Genomic DNA, 17,678 nt, shown 5'->3' on the forward strand with positions numbered 1-17,678 from the left:
TGGTAAGATACATGAGTGACTTAGTACCACATAGAGTTCCTATGAGGTTCAAAATTTTCACTATCTTCATCATCTCTATGTGTAGAGTAAGTATATTTTGAAGAGTAGTCATCAAATGATAAATCCCCAAAATAGTTTTGCATGTAATTGTTAACATGTCACCCATATGGATCCGAGATTGGTTGACGTTGTCCATAAGCAAAATCATTTGAAGATTGAGTCTCGGATTCTTTCCATGAGTCGCTTGATTGAATCTCGGATACTACTCATCTCATGTGAAAATTTGTTTCTTGCAAAAAGAATTCAAAACAAAACCATGTATATATATAAATATTTTAGTATTTTCACAAAAACATAAGTGATATGGTGGTTGTGTTGAAGGAGTAAAATGGTTTTCACAAATACCATGTATATAAATATTTTTGGGTTTCGTATCGGGATATTATCAATAATATCTCGATATATTGCCCAAATCATTCATAAAAATGTTGAAAATATCTTCCCGATATTATCCGGATATTATTGGGATAATATCGGGATAATATCGATATATTGACGATAACACTATGGTTAGTTGTTAAAATATCGGACCCCCAAAAATTAGATATTATCGGGATAATATCGGGGATATTATCGATATTTAATACCTTGATAATAACCACGTGCACCTAAAATTCCCAATGTTAAGACGGGAGAAACGTGTTAGGCGTTCTGAACTTTAACAACAAAAAAAAGATAGGTGTAGAGTATTGAAAAAATAAAAAGTAAAATGGTTTATTGATTAGATATAGGACTGCAAGACTTCATCCATAGACTTTATTAGATTTTCTGATATTCAAAACCCCAAACAACCTAATTCCTAGTATTTGAGGCACATATTCAGAAAGTAACATGATTTGTTAGGCGCGGGCGGATTGTGATGGACATCTACTCCCATCTTTCTTGTAGAATCTGATCAACTGTTGATTATAAAGGGAGAAAAGCATGTAATCTGATTCACATATTTCTTTCTTTCCATTTTTTATTCTATATAGTCATGTGTGACCAAAACCATCATTTGCAATATATTTGTGATTGATATTGGAAAATCAACATATCTCTTTGTTTTCCCATCATAATATTATGTTCCCTGCAAGAGAATCAACATTTACGTAAATTTGTCCTGAAGAACAACTGCTGCAATATACTCCTACTAGAAACCTTTGTAAATATAGGAACCAAATGAAAAAGATACTGCACAAGTTTTGCCTTACCTTAATAATGACCAGATGATGACCTGGAAGGTTTACACCCCATGCCAATGTGTTGGTACAAACCAATACCTATAATTTAATACGTATGCCTAATCAGTATATAGAGTAAGAACATGATATTTTTATATTCTCTTTCCTAATGTGTTTTTCAGGAAAGACTCCTGCTTACTGAGGTAAGACAAAAATGCCTGAATCTTGTTGTTTGCAAAAAGCTCCTCAACAATAGATCCATCTTTGTCATTCAGACCGGCATGGTGTAATCCAATGCCAAACTGCAAGGTGTGCCTCAGGTTAAAGAACCATATGCTGGGCTTCTTCTGGCATACTAAGAAACTGCCTTGGATGTTCATCTGACGTTGCCAACTTTAATAACAGAAAAGCACAACAACAACAAAAATTGAATCAACACAGTAGCCGAAACCGAAGAAAAAAAATCCAAGCTTGAGTTGAGAGAGAGGCTCAAGAACGAGTATTTGAATTTTGAAGATTGGACTGCGAGTGTAAGCTTCGTGTCCGTTTCTCTGTCTCTTCATTTCACTCGCGCACCACATTCCTCTGTGAGTGCAATCTTTCATCTGTCTTCATTTGGGGGGAAAAAAAAAAAAAAAAAAAAAAAAAGGACCCCCATACCCGCGCAGGCCGCCTAGACCCACTTGTGTCGCCTAGAACCGCCTAGGCACCGCCTAACTTCCTTATAGCATCAGAGTTGTTATCTTAGTGGAGATTTCAATAGCTGAATGACATTTGATGGTTTTCATAGAGAAAGTCCAATCCAATCCAATCAAGACAGCAGCCGAAATGAAAGAAAAAAAAAATTGAAGCTTGAGTTGAGAGAGAGAGAGAGAGAGAGAGAGAGTCTTTGAAGCTTGGAAGCGCTTATAGAAAAGTGAAATGGCTGTGACTGCAAGTGCAAGCTTCGTGTTATAGCCGTGCGGCTATACCTTTAAAATATTCGAATATATTCGAAGATAATGGCCGTGCGGAAATAATATATTCAAAGCTTATAGCCGCGCGGCTATACTCTTTAAATATACAATTTTGCAATAATATCTTAGGGTTTAGGGCTAAAATACCATTTTAGCTAATTAGGATAGAGTTATTTCTTCAATTATTTTATTTATACTAGTGATATTGGGGAATGATAATTTAAGTTTTTTCCGATACCTCACATTCTAATGATTTCCAGCTATTAGTCCATTAGGCAAGAATAAAAAATGAATTTTATTTATAAGAAATAATACGGGTTAAACCCATAAATGCAACAACAAAAAATAGGAATCCAATCCAAAGGTTTTGGACCTTTCTACAGACAACTAGTTACAAGATTTTTATTTGTGACATCTCTTCTTGCCAATTAATTTTACGATTTTTAGCACCTTTCTACACATTACTGTTACAAGATTTTTAGCAAACTTGTAAAATTCAAAGACACAACTTCATAACATCCTCAATTTTGGCATTACCATACAAAGGTTTTGGACCTTGAGTAGACCAAGTAGCGGTGGCTAGAGCATTTTATCTAATAGTTTTGCGATGAACTAGCAGTGTTAGAACAACTACCAAGTTCTAACTCCTGTTCTCTTCAGAAAAACATTCTGGGGATAATCTAACTAAAAAACCCACTAGCTGCAAAATTTAAATAATTACTATTTTATTGTTGTCTTCAAACCAACACCTACTCACAGCTGCTGCGACTTCACTTCAACGTTTCTTAACACTTTAAGATGATGATCAAAACCCAATCCAAAAAAGTCTTTACATGAAATACTTTTGGTTCATTTGGATGAATACAAGGCTGTGTTTCTGGAATGGTAATTATTTGCACTTACCAACTTATCATGGGAAAAAGATAGATGAATAAATATTCAAAATAACTATATAAAAAATAAATAAATAAATAACCCGCACCTTTGTAGTTTGACCAAAAAAATAAAAAAGACAACAACATTTTGAAGCACCCGAAATGACAAGAAGCAGGCAAATCATAAAACCCCTTCTGCAACCCAAAAACTGAACCTTTAATAAACCCTAGAGAGTGCATTAGAGAACCATGAGACTTACTCTATTGAATAATGTCTCTCTCTACGCTCGCAATCGCCTTCTCTCCCCTCCAACCTGCAACCCTAATCCTAGCTCCTCACTCGTCCCACTCGCCACTTCGACTCGGTCCCTACGCAGGCTTTTCTCGTCTGAAGACGACTCTTCCGCTGAAAGCTCCAATCAGTCTGCTGATTCGAGCGTGATCCCAACCAACAAGAAAGATGCCTCCGTTGAAGTCCAGGACATCAATAACAAAGGTGACCCACCAAATATATATTTTCATATTTTTCAAGTTTTCAATCACCTTCAAGCTTGACCCTCTATCTTCATTTGGAACAAAAAGGAGGCGGCCAGACCTGCCCAGGTCGCCTAGGAACCGCCTAGACCCACCCGCGCCGCCTAGAACTGCCCAGGCCGCCTAGACCCACCCACGCCGCCTAGAACCGCCCAGGCCGCCTAACTCCCTTATAGCATCAGAGTTGTTATCTTAGTGGAGATTTCAATAGCTGAATGACACTTGATGGTTCTCGTAGAGAGAGTCCAATCCAATCCAACCAACGCAGCAGCCGAAACGAAAGAGAAAAAAATCAAAGCTTGAGTTGAGAGAGAGAGGCCCAGAGTCTTTGAAGCTTTGAAGGGCTTAAAGAGAAGCGAAATGGATGTGACTGCGAGTGTTACCAAAACAAATGGCTGTGACTGCGAGTGCAAGATTCGCGTTCGTTTCAAATATATTTAAAGAGTCTAGCCGAGCGGCTATACCTTCAAAATATTCGAATAAATTCAAAGAGTATAGCCGCACGGCTATACCTTTAAAATAAGATATTTAAATATTATAGCCGGGGCTATACTATTTTGTCAATTTATTTTAAAATACCGCTTTAGCTAATTAGGATAGAATTATTTTATTTATACCAGTGATATTGAGGAATAAGAAATTAAATTCTTTCCGATACCTCCCATTCTAATTATTTCTAGCTACCAAGTTCTAACTCATGTTCTCTTCAGAAAAAAAAAAAAACAAACAAACAAAACAAAAGAAAAACATTCTGGCTGATAATCTAACTAAAATACGCACTGGCTACAAAATTTAAATCATAACTATTTGTAAGTTTCATCTCTGAAAGTTGGCTCTCCAACAATGTGAACAGGACATAGTAATATAGGAAAAGATGTAGACTCACGTACATCAAGTGGTCGTGTTGGAGTGGTTATCGGGCATGACTAGAAATAATGTTTACATTTGAATAACTTGCATTTTGCTCTATTATTGCTTTGTCTTCTGGTTGTTTCCATGACTCACCAGATCTTGATGGTTAATTTTCACTCATTTATATGACCCTTTTGTATATGCAACCTTTCTTTTTTCTTGTTATTATAAACGTTAAACAAGAAGATTATAGGTAGGTGGTGATGGGCAAAGGAAACCCATACATGACCTTTTGTTATCGTTCACATCAAAACTTCATTTGTATGTTACCTCAAGATGAATTTCCTTTCTTTTTTTCTTTTTTTTTTTTTGAAATTTGGCTACAGAACTTCTTAACAATCATGAGTTACTTTTGAAGTTTTACATGTACAGATTCAAGCCTTCGAAGTGAGGGCCTTGAGAAGGAGTCCATTTTAAGTGATTTTGTCTCCCACATGTTCTCTCTCAAAATTTGCATCTCTAATCCTAGACATTTCGCCATTCTATATATCTCCCCAGACTCTGGATGGGATGTATCACCTGATGAAAGCCCATGCAGATACAAGGAACCATCAGCATCACCAGTATCCACCCAACTATATCCCACTTCCTTTCTCACTCCTTTATCTCTCATCCCTTTCCTAACTTTTGCTACCATTTCCCAGTCCCCTTTCTCAGCATACAAGTTGGACATCAACACAAAAGAACCCGATTCCATTGGTTCCAATCTCATCAATGTATCGGCTACTCTCTCCGCCATCTCCACATTCCCATGGATCCTGCAAGCCCCAAGCAGGCTTTGCAACAACGAAAACCCTGGCTGTCCCGGGATCTGACTCATCAATTCCTCTGCTTCCTCCAATTTCCCTGCACGTCCCAACATGTCCACCATACTTGAATAATGTTGAGGAGATGGTTCAATATGATAGTCTTTCACCATTGAGTGAAAGAGGTGACGGCCCATCTCCACCATTCCCTTTCTGCTGCATGCTGTTAGTATAGAAAGAAATGTGACTGAATCAGGTCTTACCCCTTCTTTCTCCATCTTCTTGAACAGTTCTATCACTGAGTCATAGTCTCCATGCCCAGCATATGCAGATATTATTGCAGTCCAAGCAAACTGACTTTTATGAGGCGTCTCACTGAAAACTCTTTTGGACTCACAAATGCTTCCTCGCTTTGCATACATATCAAGAAGAGCACCTGCAATAATTGGGTCAGTCACTAATCCAAGTTTGATCAAGGAAGAGTGGCATCGTTGGCCAAATTTCAGAGAAATATCCTGAGCATCACCAATTGCACTCAAGACACTACCAAATGTGTAATTGTTTGGCTTTGACTCCATAGTTGCTACCAAGAATGTTTTTAGTGCATCTTGACACAACCTGTTCTGAGCATACCCTGAAATCAAAGCATTCCAAGATATGATTTCTCTGCTGTTTAACTCCTCAAAAACTTTGATGGAGTCATTCATGGACTCAAACTTAGCATACATGGTGATCAAGCTGTTGCAAACATTATGCTTTGATAAAAAGCCAGTCTTTATGCAAAACCCATGAATCATTTGCCTCCCTCCACCAACTTCCTAATTGATATAGCATGGATTAGTCCAACAAATGTAACATCATTTGGATATACTCCATCCAATCTCATCTCATTAAATAGAGAGACGGCATCTTCTTTGTCTATAGAAATCATAGTTGTCCAAGACACTACGTTGCAATCATTCATGCACTGAAAGACTAATTTTGCATCTTCAGTAACCTCACACTTTGAATATGTCGAGATCAATACATTACAAACTGAAACATGACTTCCATATCCTGATTTAATTGTCAAGCCATGTATCTGTTTCCCAAGTTCTAAATTCATTTCATGACCGCAAGCTGAAACTGCACTAGTAAATGAGACATGATCTAACCCCATCCCTTCTCCCACCATCTCAATAAAGACAAAAATCGCCTCAAGCCCATGATTTCCCTCTTGAGAGTAACCTGATAGTATTGCATTCCATGAAACGAGATCCTTATTCGCCATTTCATCAAACACACTCCTAGCTTCTACCTCCACCTCGAACACATACTTATAAGTGCATTACCAACAAAATCTTCACCATTTAAACCAGACTTAAATATAAGAGAATGTAGTTGTAATCCAAATCGAAAATCTTCATGATCCGCACAAAAAACAAGAATCGTAGTATAAGTCATTGGATAAAAAACAACTCAATTAAAATTCATCCTAAGAGCAAAACTCAATGCACCCTCACTTGTCCGAAACCCCGAAAGAATAGTATTCCAAGAAACTATATCAGTATAAAACAGTCTCAAAGATAAGTAAGGGACCATCAAACTGTCCAGCTTTGGTGTACATACTCATCAAAGAATTTGAAACCGTAGCATACGAAGCAAACTCAGAAGAAACTGCAAACTTGTGAATTTGGCATCTAGGTTTGGGGTCCCCTTGACAGCAAGGGTAACGGTAACTTCATCGATGTTATGAGACAAATGTAGTTGAAGTTGCTTACAGAACATGTCAAGGGCTCTAAGGGTAACGATAACTTCATCGTGTTCGTTTCTCTGTCTCTTCATTTCACTCGCGCACCACATTCCTCTGCGAGTGCAAGCTTCGTCTGTCTTCATTTGGAACAAAAAGTAGGCGCCCAGACCCGGCCAAGCCGCCTAGAACCGCCCAGGCCGCCTAGGCGCCGCCTAGAACCGCCTAGAACCACCCAGGTCACCTAGGCACCTCCTAGAACCGCCCAGGCCGCCTAGGTGCCTCCTAGACCCGCCCATGCCGCCTAGATCTTCCCAGGTGCCGCCTAACTCCCTTATAGCATCAGAGTTGTTATCTTAGTGGAGATTTCAATAGCTGAATGACATTTGATGGTTTTTGTAGAGAAAGTCCAATCCAATCCAATCAACGCAGCAGCCAAAACGAAAGAAAAAAAATCGAAGCTTGAGTTAAGAGAGAGAGAAGCGAAATGGCTGTGACTGCGAGTGCAAGCTTCGCGTTTGTTTTCGAATATATTTAAAGAGTATAGCCGGTCGGCTATACCGTTCAAATATTCGAATATATTCAAAGCGTATAGCCGCATGGCTATACCTTGGAAATAATACATTTAAATAGTATAGCCGCGCGGCTATACTATTTAAATATACAATTTTGTCATGTTATTTTAAAATACCACTTTAGCTAATTATGATAGAGTTATTTCTTCAATTATTATTTTTATACTAGTGATATTGGGGAATGAGAATTTAAATTCTTTCCGATACCTCCCATTGTAATGATTTCCAGCTATTAGTCCATTAGGCAATAATTAAAAATGGATTTTATTTATAAGAAATAATAGAGTTAAACCCATAAATACAACAACAACAAATAGGGATTCACCAACATTTTGGGGATAAAAGAATCTTGAATTTAATAGTATAAAATTGCTTGTGTAAGAATTTATTTTCTAAAATGTATCCATCGTAATTATGAACTAAACCCAATGACAGCCTTTTTCTCATTGCACTTGACAAGCCTGCTCTTATGCTATGAGATATATCAGTTCGTGTTGTATTCTCTGCAGATGAAAAATTGGATACAAAACAGTCTAATGAGACAACGAAGAAAAGAGTTTTGAAATAAATTGAAGGTATCAGAGGTCATATGGCATTGATATATATATACAGTCTAATGAGACAACGAAGAAAAGAGTTTTGAAATAAATTGAAGGTATCAGAAGTCATATGGCATTGATATATATATATATATATATATATATATATATATATATATATATATATATATATATATATACGAACTATTCTAAATGAGATTTCAAACAACGTGTTAGATGAGAAGTAGCATCTCATTCTTAATCCAAAATTCGAATTCATAGTCTAGGATCTGAAGGAAGATTAGCCAGATTGATTTCCTCACATTGACGTTTTGTAGTACCATGATTTAATGCATCTGTTCTTAGAGGATGTGACATTAATCTGTTGCTTTTCTTTTTAAATATTTCTCCATAACTGTTTAAAAAGTAAATTTTAGAAATCAAATAATAAATAAATCATATAAAGATTATTGTTCTTGATTTGAGATAATAAATAAATAACTAATTAACATACCACAAATACAATAAACTATAAAAAATAAAAAAATAAACTACACCAAAAAAAATTACACTATTAGGGTTAAAGATTTACTGGGTTAATCGTCACAATTCGGTGAAACAAAGTTGAATTCTTGTAGAGAATTAACTTTAGAGTTGGAGAAAAAAAAAAATACTTGAATGATTGATGCAAACAAAGACTTGAAATAGAATATGTTTAATTTAAGCAATGCAAAGTTGAAATAGAATAGGTTTAATGTTGTGCAAAAGGTTGCCTGCTTTAGCTTTTAGGTTAGTAGTTCTTTAATTAAGAAGTTATTAAAAAAAAAAAAAGTAAAGAAAAGAAAAAGGAAAGCTGAGAAGGATCATATTTTAATAATAATTTATATATAAAGGGTAAATAGTAATGAATGCAGGGTTCTTTATGGAATTTCAGGAGGGTCAGCTGACCCTTGTGGGCCTTCATTGGCTCCGCCTTTGTCTCCTCAAGTACAAAATATATTGATTAATGAAAAATACAAAAATTGTTATGGACGCAAAGTTGATTGAGTTACATCTTCTTCATGGGAAATTCTATTTGGAGCTAACTTATTAGTATTATTAATCACATTTATTTATTACATGATGAGTGAAAAATTGCATGCAAATGGAAGCACTTAAGTCCACCTACCAAGCAATTAAACCCAATTTAAATTAGAGGTATAGCCTCTACATTTAGCCACTACGCATTTACTCGCATTTCGTAAGATCTTAACCATTCTAATAATCTAACGACTCAAGATTTGACATGTCAATTTTTAACTTTTGACATCTATCTATTTAATTAACTCCAAGTTAACATCGCTAACCCTAAACCTTAAACCACAAGGTGTGGTGCAGTTGGCAAATTGCCAACTCTAGCTGGTGAACTGCCTAGTGCCTAACTAGCAAGGGTTCGAAACTAGTTGGGAGCATTTTGTGGCCAGAAACAAGCCGAACTCCGAGCAGGGATTAATCCCACCCTTCGGATGTGGGGACACCTCGTGATATTTACCCAAAAAAAAACCCCTAAACCTATCAGCAAACCACTCATGACACACCCCACCCCAATCATGGCAACCCCCTTCCCTCCTATCAAAAACCATATAATTAACTCAAACTTGAAATATTCCAGAAATTGATGGGTGGAGACGCTTCATAATTGTTTATGAGTGTTAGGTACTTTGGTTTGGGTTAATTGGGTAAAAGGCCACCATGATAAGACCTAGTTCTTGCTTTTTATTGCATTATTATGAAAAAACAGTTTAGCTGGTTGTTTGTTAACATGGCTGTTAATTCGTAAAGAACGAGAAAGGTTGGTTGTGAGGATGGAAGGGGGTTGCCGTGAGTGGGGTGGGTCGTGTTATCGGTGGCTGATAGGTTTATGGTTTGTTCTTTATTGTTTTGTATTTCTTTTTATTTATTTAGACTTAACGCTGTTAAGTTAGAGTTAATTAAATAGAGAGGTGTCAAAAGTTAAAAATTCAAATGTCATATCTTGAGTCGTTAGATTATTAAAATGGTTAAGATCTTGTGAAATGCGGGTAAATGCATAGTGGCTAAATGCAAAGGCTTGGGATCCTAGTTATATGCTCATTCTTAACACTAGTGATATAAATAAATCTAATTTTTATAAACAAACCCAAAAAAACCCCAAAAAAGGATAGCTAGCCCCGTTGAATTTAATTTTGATTATTAAATTACTTCAATGCCATATTAAGTGTTTTGAGTTTTTTTATTTATGAGGTTTTGGGGTTGGCCTTGTTTTAAGAAATCGATGGCAGTTTTGTAATTTATAGGAAGTTCAAAGCCTCCATGTTATGTTGTAAATGCGGTTTGAGTGCGTTTCTAAAGTCCATTTCATGTAGGTTTTTTTAAAATAATAATAATAATAATTTGGACTCCTATATCGGGCATAGTAGTAAAACTCTCTTTAAATTATTGATTTATAATTTTGTTATGTTTGTAGTGTAGAATTAGATACTTCAAAAGAGAAAAGGAATTCTTTATTTTATTTAAAATTAGATAACAGTGGGTAAAACATTATAATTCTTGAGGGGTTTGATGAGCTCGATGTTTTTGTATAAATATAATCTCAGACTTTTTATTTTATTTTTATGAACAATACAAAATATTAATGTCTGCCATCACTCGTTATTGCCTTAAAGTGTCGTGCTTTGCCCGCTTGGTTCTGAAATTTCGACTTCTTAACACCATTGTTAACATACCTCATATATTCCAGGCCAAATTACCCAAAAGAAAAGAGTACCTATAGTCATTGTAGTTTCAATTTTCGCAATTTTATTTTAATTTTATCAATTTCATCGTTGGAACCCTCATTTCTGTTAATTGAGTGCACAGCGTAGTCACGTGTTGCGCACATGTTCATGTAGTTTGGCCAAATTTACACTAAGGTCACTCTATGCCACTTCACATGTGCGCAACTCGAATTCATGCTGTCCACTCAATTGACGGAAATAAGAATTCGCAATTGGATTCATCCACTCAATTGATGGAAATAAGGATTCCCCACCGGATTGCAAACCGAAACCAACTAAGCATGAATCTTAAAGTGAATAACGGACCAACGTATTTTCAAACCTTAAGAAATAATGCAAACATTGTTCTTACAATTCCTCCCAGTCCTGTTAACCATTTCATACTTCTCCCAATTTGGGTTAACTACCAGCAAAAACTTAAAGTCGTCAATTCTTACAGGCATGTCTTGCAGCTAAACTGAACCAGAAGATGATAAAATAGACAACCACAAGAACCGCAACATGCATTTTATTTTGGTCTCTCTCCCTCTTCTTCTCCAGCTAGAATATACAACTCACAAGAACCATTCAACTTATTCTAATAAAATCTTCTAGCATTTCGGACGAAAACCAAAAACATGAAAGCAATGACAAGACCTAGAATTGCTGAATGCCACTACTACTCAGAAATTTTCATTTTGACCAATCGATAACTGGGTATCCGCACAAGGAGGATACTCATGTCAGTCCACCAGCTGATCAAATCCAAACAAAACTACATTCAAGTTTATTGGTGAGATAAGTAGTGTCACACCCACCACCTTCATACTCAACTCAGCTAACACTTTTATCCCGACTTATTGGAGTCATCTACTGCTTATTGCTGCTCGGAATTACCAAACTGTATCTTCTCTCGTGGATCTTCCTATCATTACTCACTCATCCCACCACTTTACATCAAACCAAAAATCACTTAGACATCAAACACTTCAATGTATCCACTCTCTTAGTAATAAACCAATTCAAATTGCATCTTGTAAAAGCATATACCAGAACACACAAGGAACCACAAAAAGCATGTCCTGCATTATACAATGATAGACATAGAAGACATTCTAATCATAAGTATCGTTTCTCATACCCAAGCAGATTCAGATCTAAATTATCATACGGCTCAAAACGAAAAGTATATCCAACAAATTATCTACACAACCTTACAGCAATATGACATGATTGTTCAGTGGAATTTAAAAAATGTGAAAAATTATTCCAGGCAAATGGGTATTTGATGAATGATACGCATCAATTCTAGCTGCTTAACTAAATCAAGAGGTACAAAAACAGAAAGCCAAATGCATATATCATTGTACAAAATCTAGTTAAAATTCCAAATAACCCATATAACAGATATGAAGTTTCAATGAATTTACAATTTTAAATGACGGATCCATCAATGGCCTTTGCTGCTTTTCAACTTCACCACTCAATTACACGAAAAATCGAATCCGAAATTCCTGGAATCTCAGTATCTCTCTATATCAAAACTTTGTTCCTGAAATACCAATCAAAACAAAAATCCCAAATTAGATTCAGAACAAATACCTAAACTTGAAGTTTGCAAACTTAGGAGACTAGGGCAATTTGAGAAATATGGGAAATTTAGGGTAGGGGGGAATGGTGAAAATGAAAAATCTGAAAAAGGCACACCTACGTCTGTTTGGAGTAGGAAGAGGAAGAAGGAACACGCTTGTTACGGAACATCATGTAACCGACGGGTAAGACTACTCCGATCATCATGATGGCCGCTCCAATCACGTATCTCAGTGGGCTCGGCGGTTCTACCTCTATCAATCTCCTGAACTGCACCGCACAGGATCACAGTCCCTCCATTATTTTTAATTTTATATAAATAAATAAATAAATATAGATCTGGATCATAGGAGAAAAATAGAGAGAGAGAGAGAGGGTTACAGGCATTGTTGGGGCTCTGAAGATTGAGAGAGCGAGAGGCCGTCCGACGGTGACGGTGACGGTGACGGTGGCGGAGGATCGTTTACTTTGTCGACGGGAAGGAAAGGATCGGCCTTGAGACCTTTGTCAGGAATCAATCGCTCATCAATTCATAGTTGCTCAACTCAAACTCAAGTCGTGACTTCTCGTCGTTTGGTACTGTGGTCATACTATTGGGAGCATTGGATGGGCTGAGCCCAGCTATGTGGCTCGAAAGGGGAGCCCAATAGAAACCTAAATCAGTTCTCTACCAAGCCCAACTTTGTTTTCTTCATGCCTTTTTTTTTTGGTTCTTTTATGTAATTTTCTTTTACGCAAACGATATTGAGGGAGGGAAGAATGAAACGCATGATATAGAGTAGGTACAGAACCAAATAGTTTCTTGGATGTGCTAAACATAGATATGCTTTATCCTTTTTAAGTGTTTTCAAATTAACTCCTGCCATCTATAATTTTGCTCTGTCATGTGGTAGTTGTAGGTTATAATAATGAACCATAGTTGCATCAACTAATGGCTGGCCAACATCATGCTAATCATGTGATCTGTTATAATGTGGAATAATTTAAGAACGGAAAATGTAAAGGAGATCAACTTTAGATACCAGTATCTTTAATAGAGAGTGGGACCTATTGTATTGATGGGCTCCATCTCCATTAGAGAGATGATAAACAAATTGGTATTTATAGTTGGTTTCCCTAACATGACCCTTTTAGAATCGTTGAATTTCTTCATCAAAACTACCAAAGTGATTTTTCAGTATCTTATCTGTGACAAACAATTGAAAATTATAGTGGATATAATTTCTAATAAGTGAAGCACTCTAATTACGTATAGTATTACTAAGCTCTTTGTGTTTTCTTGAACAAGTAATATTGAGAAAAAAGAAATTAACAAAAACTTCGGGTGTATGGATTAATGCTTTGTGATCAAAGATCGCAAGCGATTGGTGTTAGCTCAAGTGGTGATCGAAAAGAGGTGTGGAAGAGGACTATTTTAGTCTTTATGTTTTTGGAAGAACCAAAAATATTAGTTAATGTCCTTTTTTTTGGCAAGTGGCAGTTGGTACTGAGTCACTGACTCATGACTCGGTTGCAAACCAAACGACACCTAACAGGACGACGTATTTGTGGAGCTGAAGGCCAAGCGCGCCACCATTTGCATTTGCGGATAGATAGAGCGATAGATAGAAATGAGCCTCGTCCAAAGAGCCACTCCAAGCCTCCCCAAGCTTTTTGGATTTGCAAAGAGGTCCTTCAAGTCCTTCAGATTTCCGGGTGAACCCCTCGACCCTTCGTCTTCTCCCATCCTCTCCTACGGAATCCATGTATTCCATGCCCCCGTAAGTCCTCTCCTCTTCTCTCTTCTCGCATCGCAGTAGCTTCATTTTCCTTCGTCTTCTTTTGTTCTCGGGAACCAAACGGGGATGAGAAAATCGAAAATGGGTGTGTTTTGTAAATAGGATGCAGTTGGGATTGTGGCCAAGCTCTCGGATTGCATTGCTTCTAAAGGTGGAAACATACTCGGTGCCAGTGTCTTCGTGCCCGAAAACAAGCACGTCTTCTATTCCAGAAGGTACCTTTTGCTTTTGCTGTTTGATATTTTTTGCCAAATTTCTCAGATTTCATTTGCAAACCGAAAAAATAAATAAGGAATTTGTCTGATTTTGTTTGGATGGATTGATTGATTGATTATAAGTGCCAAAGCTTGGAATGAGTTTCATTTGATTGTTTTGGAACTGTGTAATATTGTTAGGATGAAAAATCTAGTGATTCAATCAATGAAGTTTGCTAGTTTTTATTATTATAGTTATTTAAAGAAGAAGAAGAAGAAGAAGAAAATTAAAATATGCAGAGTCAGCTTTTCAAAGTAATGACTTCGAAAGAAATGGAGCATGTTGATTTGACAGGTTGCTTCCAACTATCCAACATTAGTTTTTCCAGAGCCAGCTATTGTTTGATGCAAAATGTTGAATTGTACGAACTCTGTGATTAGATAGAACCATGAGACAGCTGAAAATCTAACTGTCTGCAACTTGGCAGTGAATTTATTTTCGATCCCATTAAATGGCCAAGATCGGAAATGGATGAGGATTTCCATAAGCTGTTGACAATGTACTCTGCGATGAGATCTGTTGTCCGGGTTCCAGATCACGACCCCAAGTATAAGATTTGTATCCTTGCCTCAAAGCAGGTGTACCACACACAAATGTTCTTATATATGTACACACCTAGACACCCATGTTCTTATAGGTTCTAATGTTGTGTGTATTAAAACTGTCTTTATGTTGCTGCAGGATCATTGTTTGGTTGATTTGTTACATCAGTGGCAGGAAGGCAGACTTCCAGTAGATATAACTTGTGTTATAAGGTAAGGTTTTTGGAAGTTTCAGTATCGTAGTTCATATTTTGGTTTTCATTCAGAACTTTGACCATGGTTGCACTTCCTTGTTTTTCTTTTCATTCCAGTAATCATGATAGAGGTCCAAACACCCATGTGTCTCGCTTTCTTGAAAGACATGGTATACCTTATCATTATCTGCAAACAACCAACGCTGACAAAAGAGAAGGGAAGGTATTGGAGTTGGTTCAAAATACTGATTTTTTAGTTCTTGCCAGGTACATGCAGGTAAATCAGGTTACAGAATTCTGTGTTCTCGCCATTTCATTTCAATTATCACTTTCAACTTTCTAAAACAGCCATGGGTAAAAGGTATTGAAACTGAAGTTTGCAGTGCTGACTGGAGGAACAAGCTTCTTCTTCTTCTTTCATTCTAGAACTAGAAGTCAAAGGATAGTAAACTTTAGTACCAAAGAGGATAGTAAGCTTGAAATCTATCAAATCCATTAGCGTCCTCTACTTGAAGGAAGAAAACAAAAGAATAAACAAAGTAGACATATTGCAGATTTGTTGTAAAAGATTAATATTGTAGTATTTATGAACTAAAGCATTGTTTTCATTTCCACAGATATTATCTGGCGATTTTTTGAAGAGCTACGGAAAGGATGTAATTAACATTCATCATGGCCTTTTGCCATCATTCAAGGGTGGAAAACCATCTAAACAGGTTCACACTTCTTGTCCTTCTATGTGTTAAAACATATTGTTGCCATTTGAAGTATTTCTATGCTTCCATCCTAACTGTCTATACATGTTTAATTTGGTAGATTATGTTCGCAGGCTTTTGATGCAGGGGTGAAGCTTATTGGTGCAACAAGTCATTTTGTGACCCAAGAACTTGATGCTGGTCCTATTATTGAACAGATGGTAAATACAAATTTTTTACTGCTGCTTTTAATTTTGCCCCTGTTTAGTTTTGACATCCTTGTAAAAGCTGTATTATTGGTTCTGAATCTCTGACCATACAGGCTGATTTTCTGTGGTGATTATTCTCATTTTTGCGGCTATTTGAAAGTTACACCCTTTTTTACTTTGAGTTCCATAGAAAGCTTTGGTTTTTCCTGGGCAAGTGTGAGATGGGAACATGATGACATCAAGTTAAACAACTGAACCAAGTTACATAGAACATGGATCACATTGAAAAGGACGACTTTGCTACCCACCCAGAGCATGATGGGTGGGATAGTCTTCGTTCAGATTATATATCTTACTTTTAGAAGTTAGAGTGCTTTGAAATGCTTGATAGTCAGAATCTTACTAAAACACAAACTTATGTGGGCCTAAAACTTTTAGTAAAATGCTTTCAATGGCTTGATCCCTCATTAATATTCTGTTCTGGTAATATGAAGCATGATTATAAAATTTTATCTCATACCCTGATAACCTCATTACTCAGCTTTGTTGGTTATTGCATCACATTGTATACATTTTTTGTAGAGTTTAATATTTAGTGGTCGAAAGAAAAGTATATGCTGCTGAAGAACTTGTGTAAACCTGCTGATTTCTGGCTTCTGTAAATTGTTTAAGACAGACATGCTTGCATTTTAGATTATGTGTTCTGTGTGCAATGCCTGTCTGTGGGACCTGGAAATTAGATTTATTACCAAGCATTGATATTCAATGATGCGTATATTGTAACTGTAGCAGCTTATAGAGTTTACAATACATTCAACTTCAATATGCAGGTTGCAAGAGTTTCACACAGAGATAACTTGCAGAGTTTTGTGCAGAAGTCAGAGAACCTCGAAAAACAATGCCTTACGAAGGCTATCAAATCGTACTGTGAGCTGCGAGTGTTACCTTATGAGGATAACAAGACTGTTGTATTTTGAGGGAAAAAAGAACATACTTCTGAGGAGAAGTGCCTGGCATCTGTTTGTACATTGTATCATTCTCATAAAAAGTTGAAAATACATATTTTCTGCCCTTTAAGGGCACACAAATGAAAATGATAGTTATTGAGAGCCCACAAGTTGATTAAGATATTTTCTTTATGCATGTCATAATCATATTTTGAGGAGTCATTTTATTGGGATGATTTTGTTTGAACTCCTTTTTTGCGTAGGAAACTGCGCAAACTTAAAAGGCCAAAAAGCAAGTAGTAGGGTCTAATTTAGAACCATCCCTTTTATTTTGTTTCTATAAAACGAGAGATTTTCTTATGTGTTTTCCCTTTTTTCTTCTTTTGGCATGCAATCTATTCACTCTTCAGCACCAGCTGAAGGAATTTCAGCCATTCCCCTATCTTAAGGACTAATAGCAGCATTCTTTCTTGCTTCTTTCGGTAACCTTGATTTCAAAGCTGATTCTCCTCGCAAAGCTAAAGAAATACTTTGTATTACTTAATGATCAATGGCTTAAAACAACAGGAAGACGAGAGTGTCAATGTGGCGGCATAAAAACCGAC

General features: G+C 36.6%; 2 protein-coding genes and 1 pseudogene across 4 annotated transcripts; 1 reads left to right on the top strand and 2 right to left on the bottom strand.

Moving 5' to 3' along the window:
* Positions 1-4,846: 4,846 nt before the first annotated feature.
* LOC110757138 (pentatricopeptide repeat-containing protein At4g32430, mitochondrial pseudogene) lies at positions 4,847-7,013 on the bottom strand (annotated as a pseudogene).
* A 5,183-nt stretch (positions 7,014-12,196) lies between these two features.
* On the bottom strand, positions 12,197-13,022 carry LOC110757124 (uncharacterized). Of its 2 annotated transcripts, none has more exons than XM_088253084.1 (3): positions 12,835-13,022; positions 12,575-12,723; positions 12,197-12,415 (listed from the first exon to the last, which is right to left on the bottom strand). In XM_088253084.1, exons 1-3 carry the CDS (start codon positions 12,838-12,840, stop codon positions 12,397-12,399), a joined length of 174 nt encoding a protein of 57 aa, XP_088109210.1. In that variant the 5' UTR covers positions 12,841-13,022; the 3' UTR covers positions 12,197-12,396. The 2 variants fall into 2 exon arrangements, with proteins under 2 accessions (XP_088109210.1, XP_088109211.1); XM_088253085.1 differs by having other exon boundaries at positions 12,571-12,723.
* Positions 13,023-14,004: 982 nt separating this feature from the next.
* LOC110757112 (formyltetrahydrofolate deformylase 1, mitochondrial-like) lies at positions 14,005-17,252 on the top strand. Of its 2 annotated transcripts, none has more exons than XM_021958657.2 (8): positions 14,005-14,213; positions 14,334-14,446; positions 14,914-15,064; positions 15,168-15,241; positions 15,340-15,445; positions 15,840-15,938; positions 16,052-16,138; positions 16,957-17,252. In XM_021958657.2, the coding sequence occupies exons 1-8, from the start codon at positions 14,064-14,066 to the stop codon at positions 17,101-17,103; spliced, it is 927 nt and encodes a 308-aa protein (XP_021814349.1). In that variant the 5' UTR covers positions 14,005-14,063; the 3' UTR covers positions 17,104-17,252. The 2 variants fall into 2 exon arrangements, with proteins under 2 accessions (XP_021814349.1, XP_021814348.1); XM_021958656.2 differs by having other exon boundaries at positions 14,007-14,213; positions 15,340-15,499.
* Positions 17,253-17,678: the final 426 nt, after the last annotated feature.

This window comes from Prunus avium, chromosome 5 (assembly GCF_965620075.1).
Source record: "Prunus avium chromosome 5, drPruAviu1.hap1.1, whole genome shotgun sequence".
Classification (NCBI taxonomy): domain Eukaryota; kingdom Viridiplantae; phylum Streptophyta; class Magnoliopsida; order Rosales; family Rosaceae; genus Prunus; species Prunus avium.

Bases quoted from the DNA above. Each gene is read 5' to 3' on its own strand.
- LOC110757112 (XM_021958656.2), top strand. From the start codon at position 14,064: ATGAGCCTCGTCCAAAGAGCCACTCCAAGCCTCCCCAAGCTTTTTGGA. The intron at 15,065-15,167 runs GTGTACCACACA...ATGTTGCTGCAG, and splicing joins GTATCCTTGCCTCAAAGCAG to GATCATTGTTTGGTTGATTT. The intron at 15,242-15,339 runs GTAAGGTTTTTG...TTTTCATTCCAG, and splicing joins GATATAACTTGTGTTATAAG to TAATCATGATAGAGGTCCAA.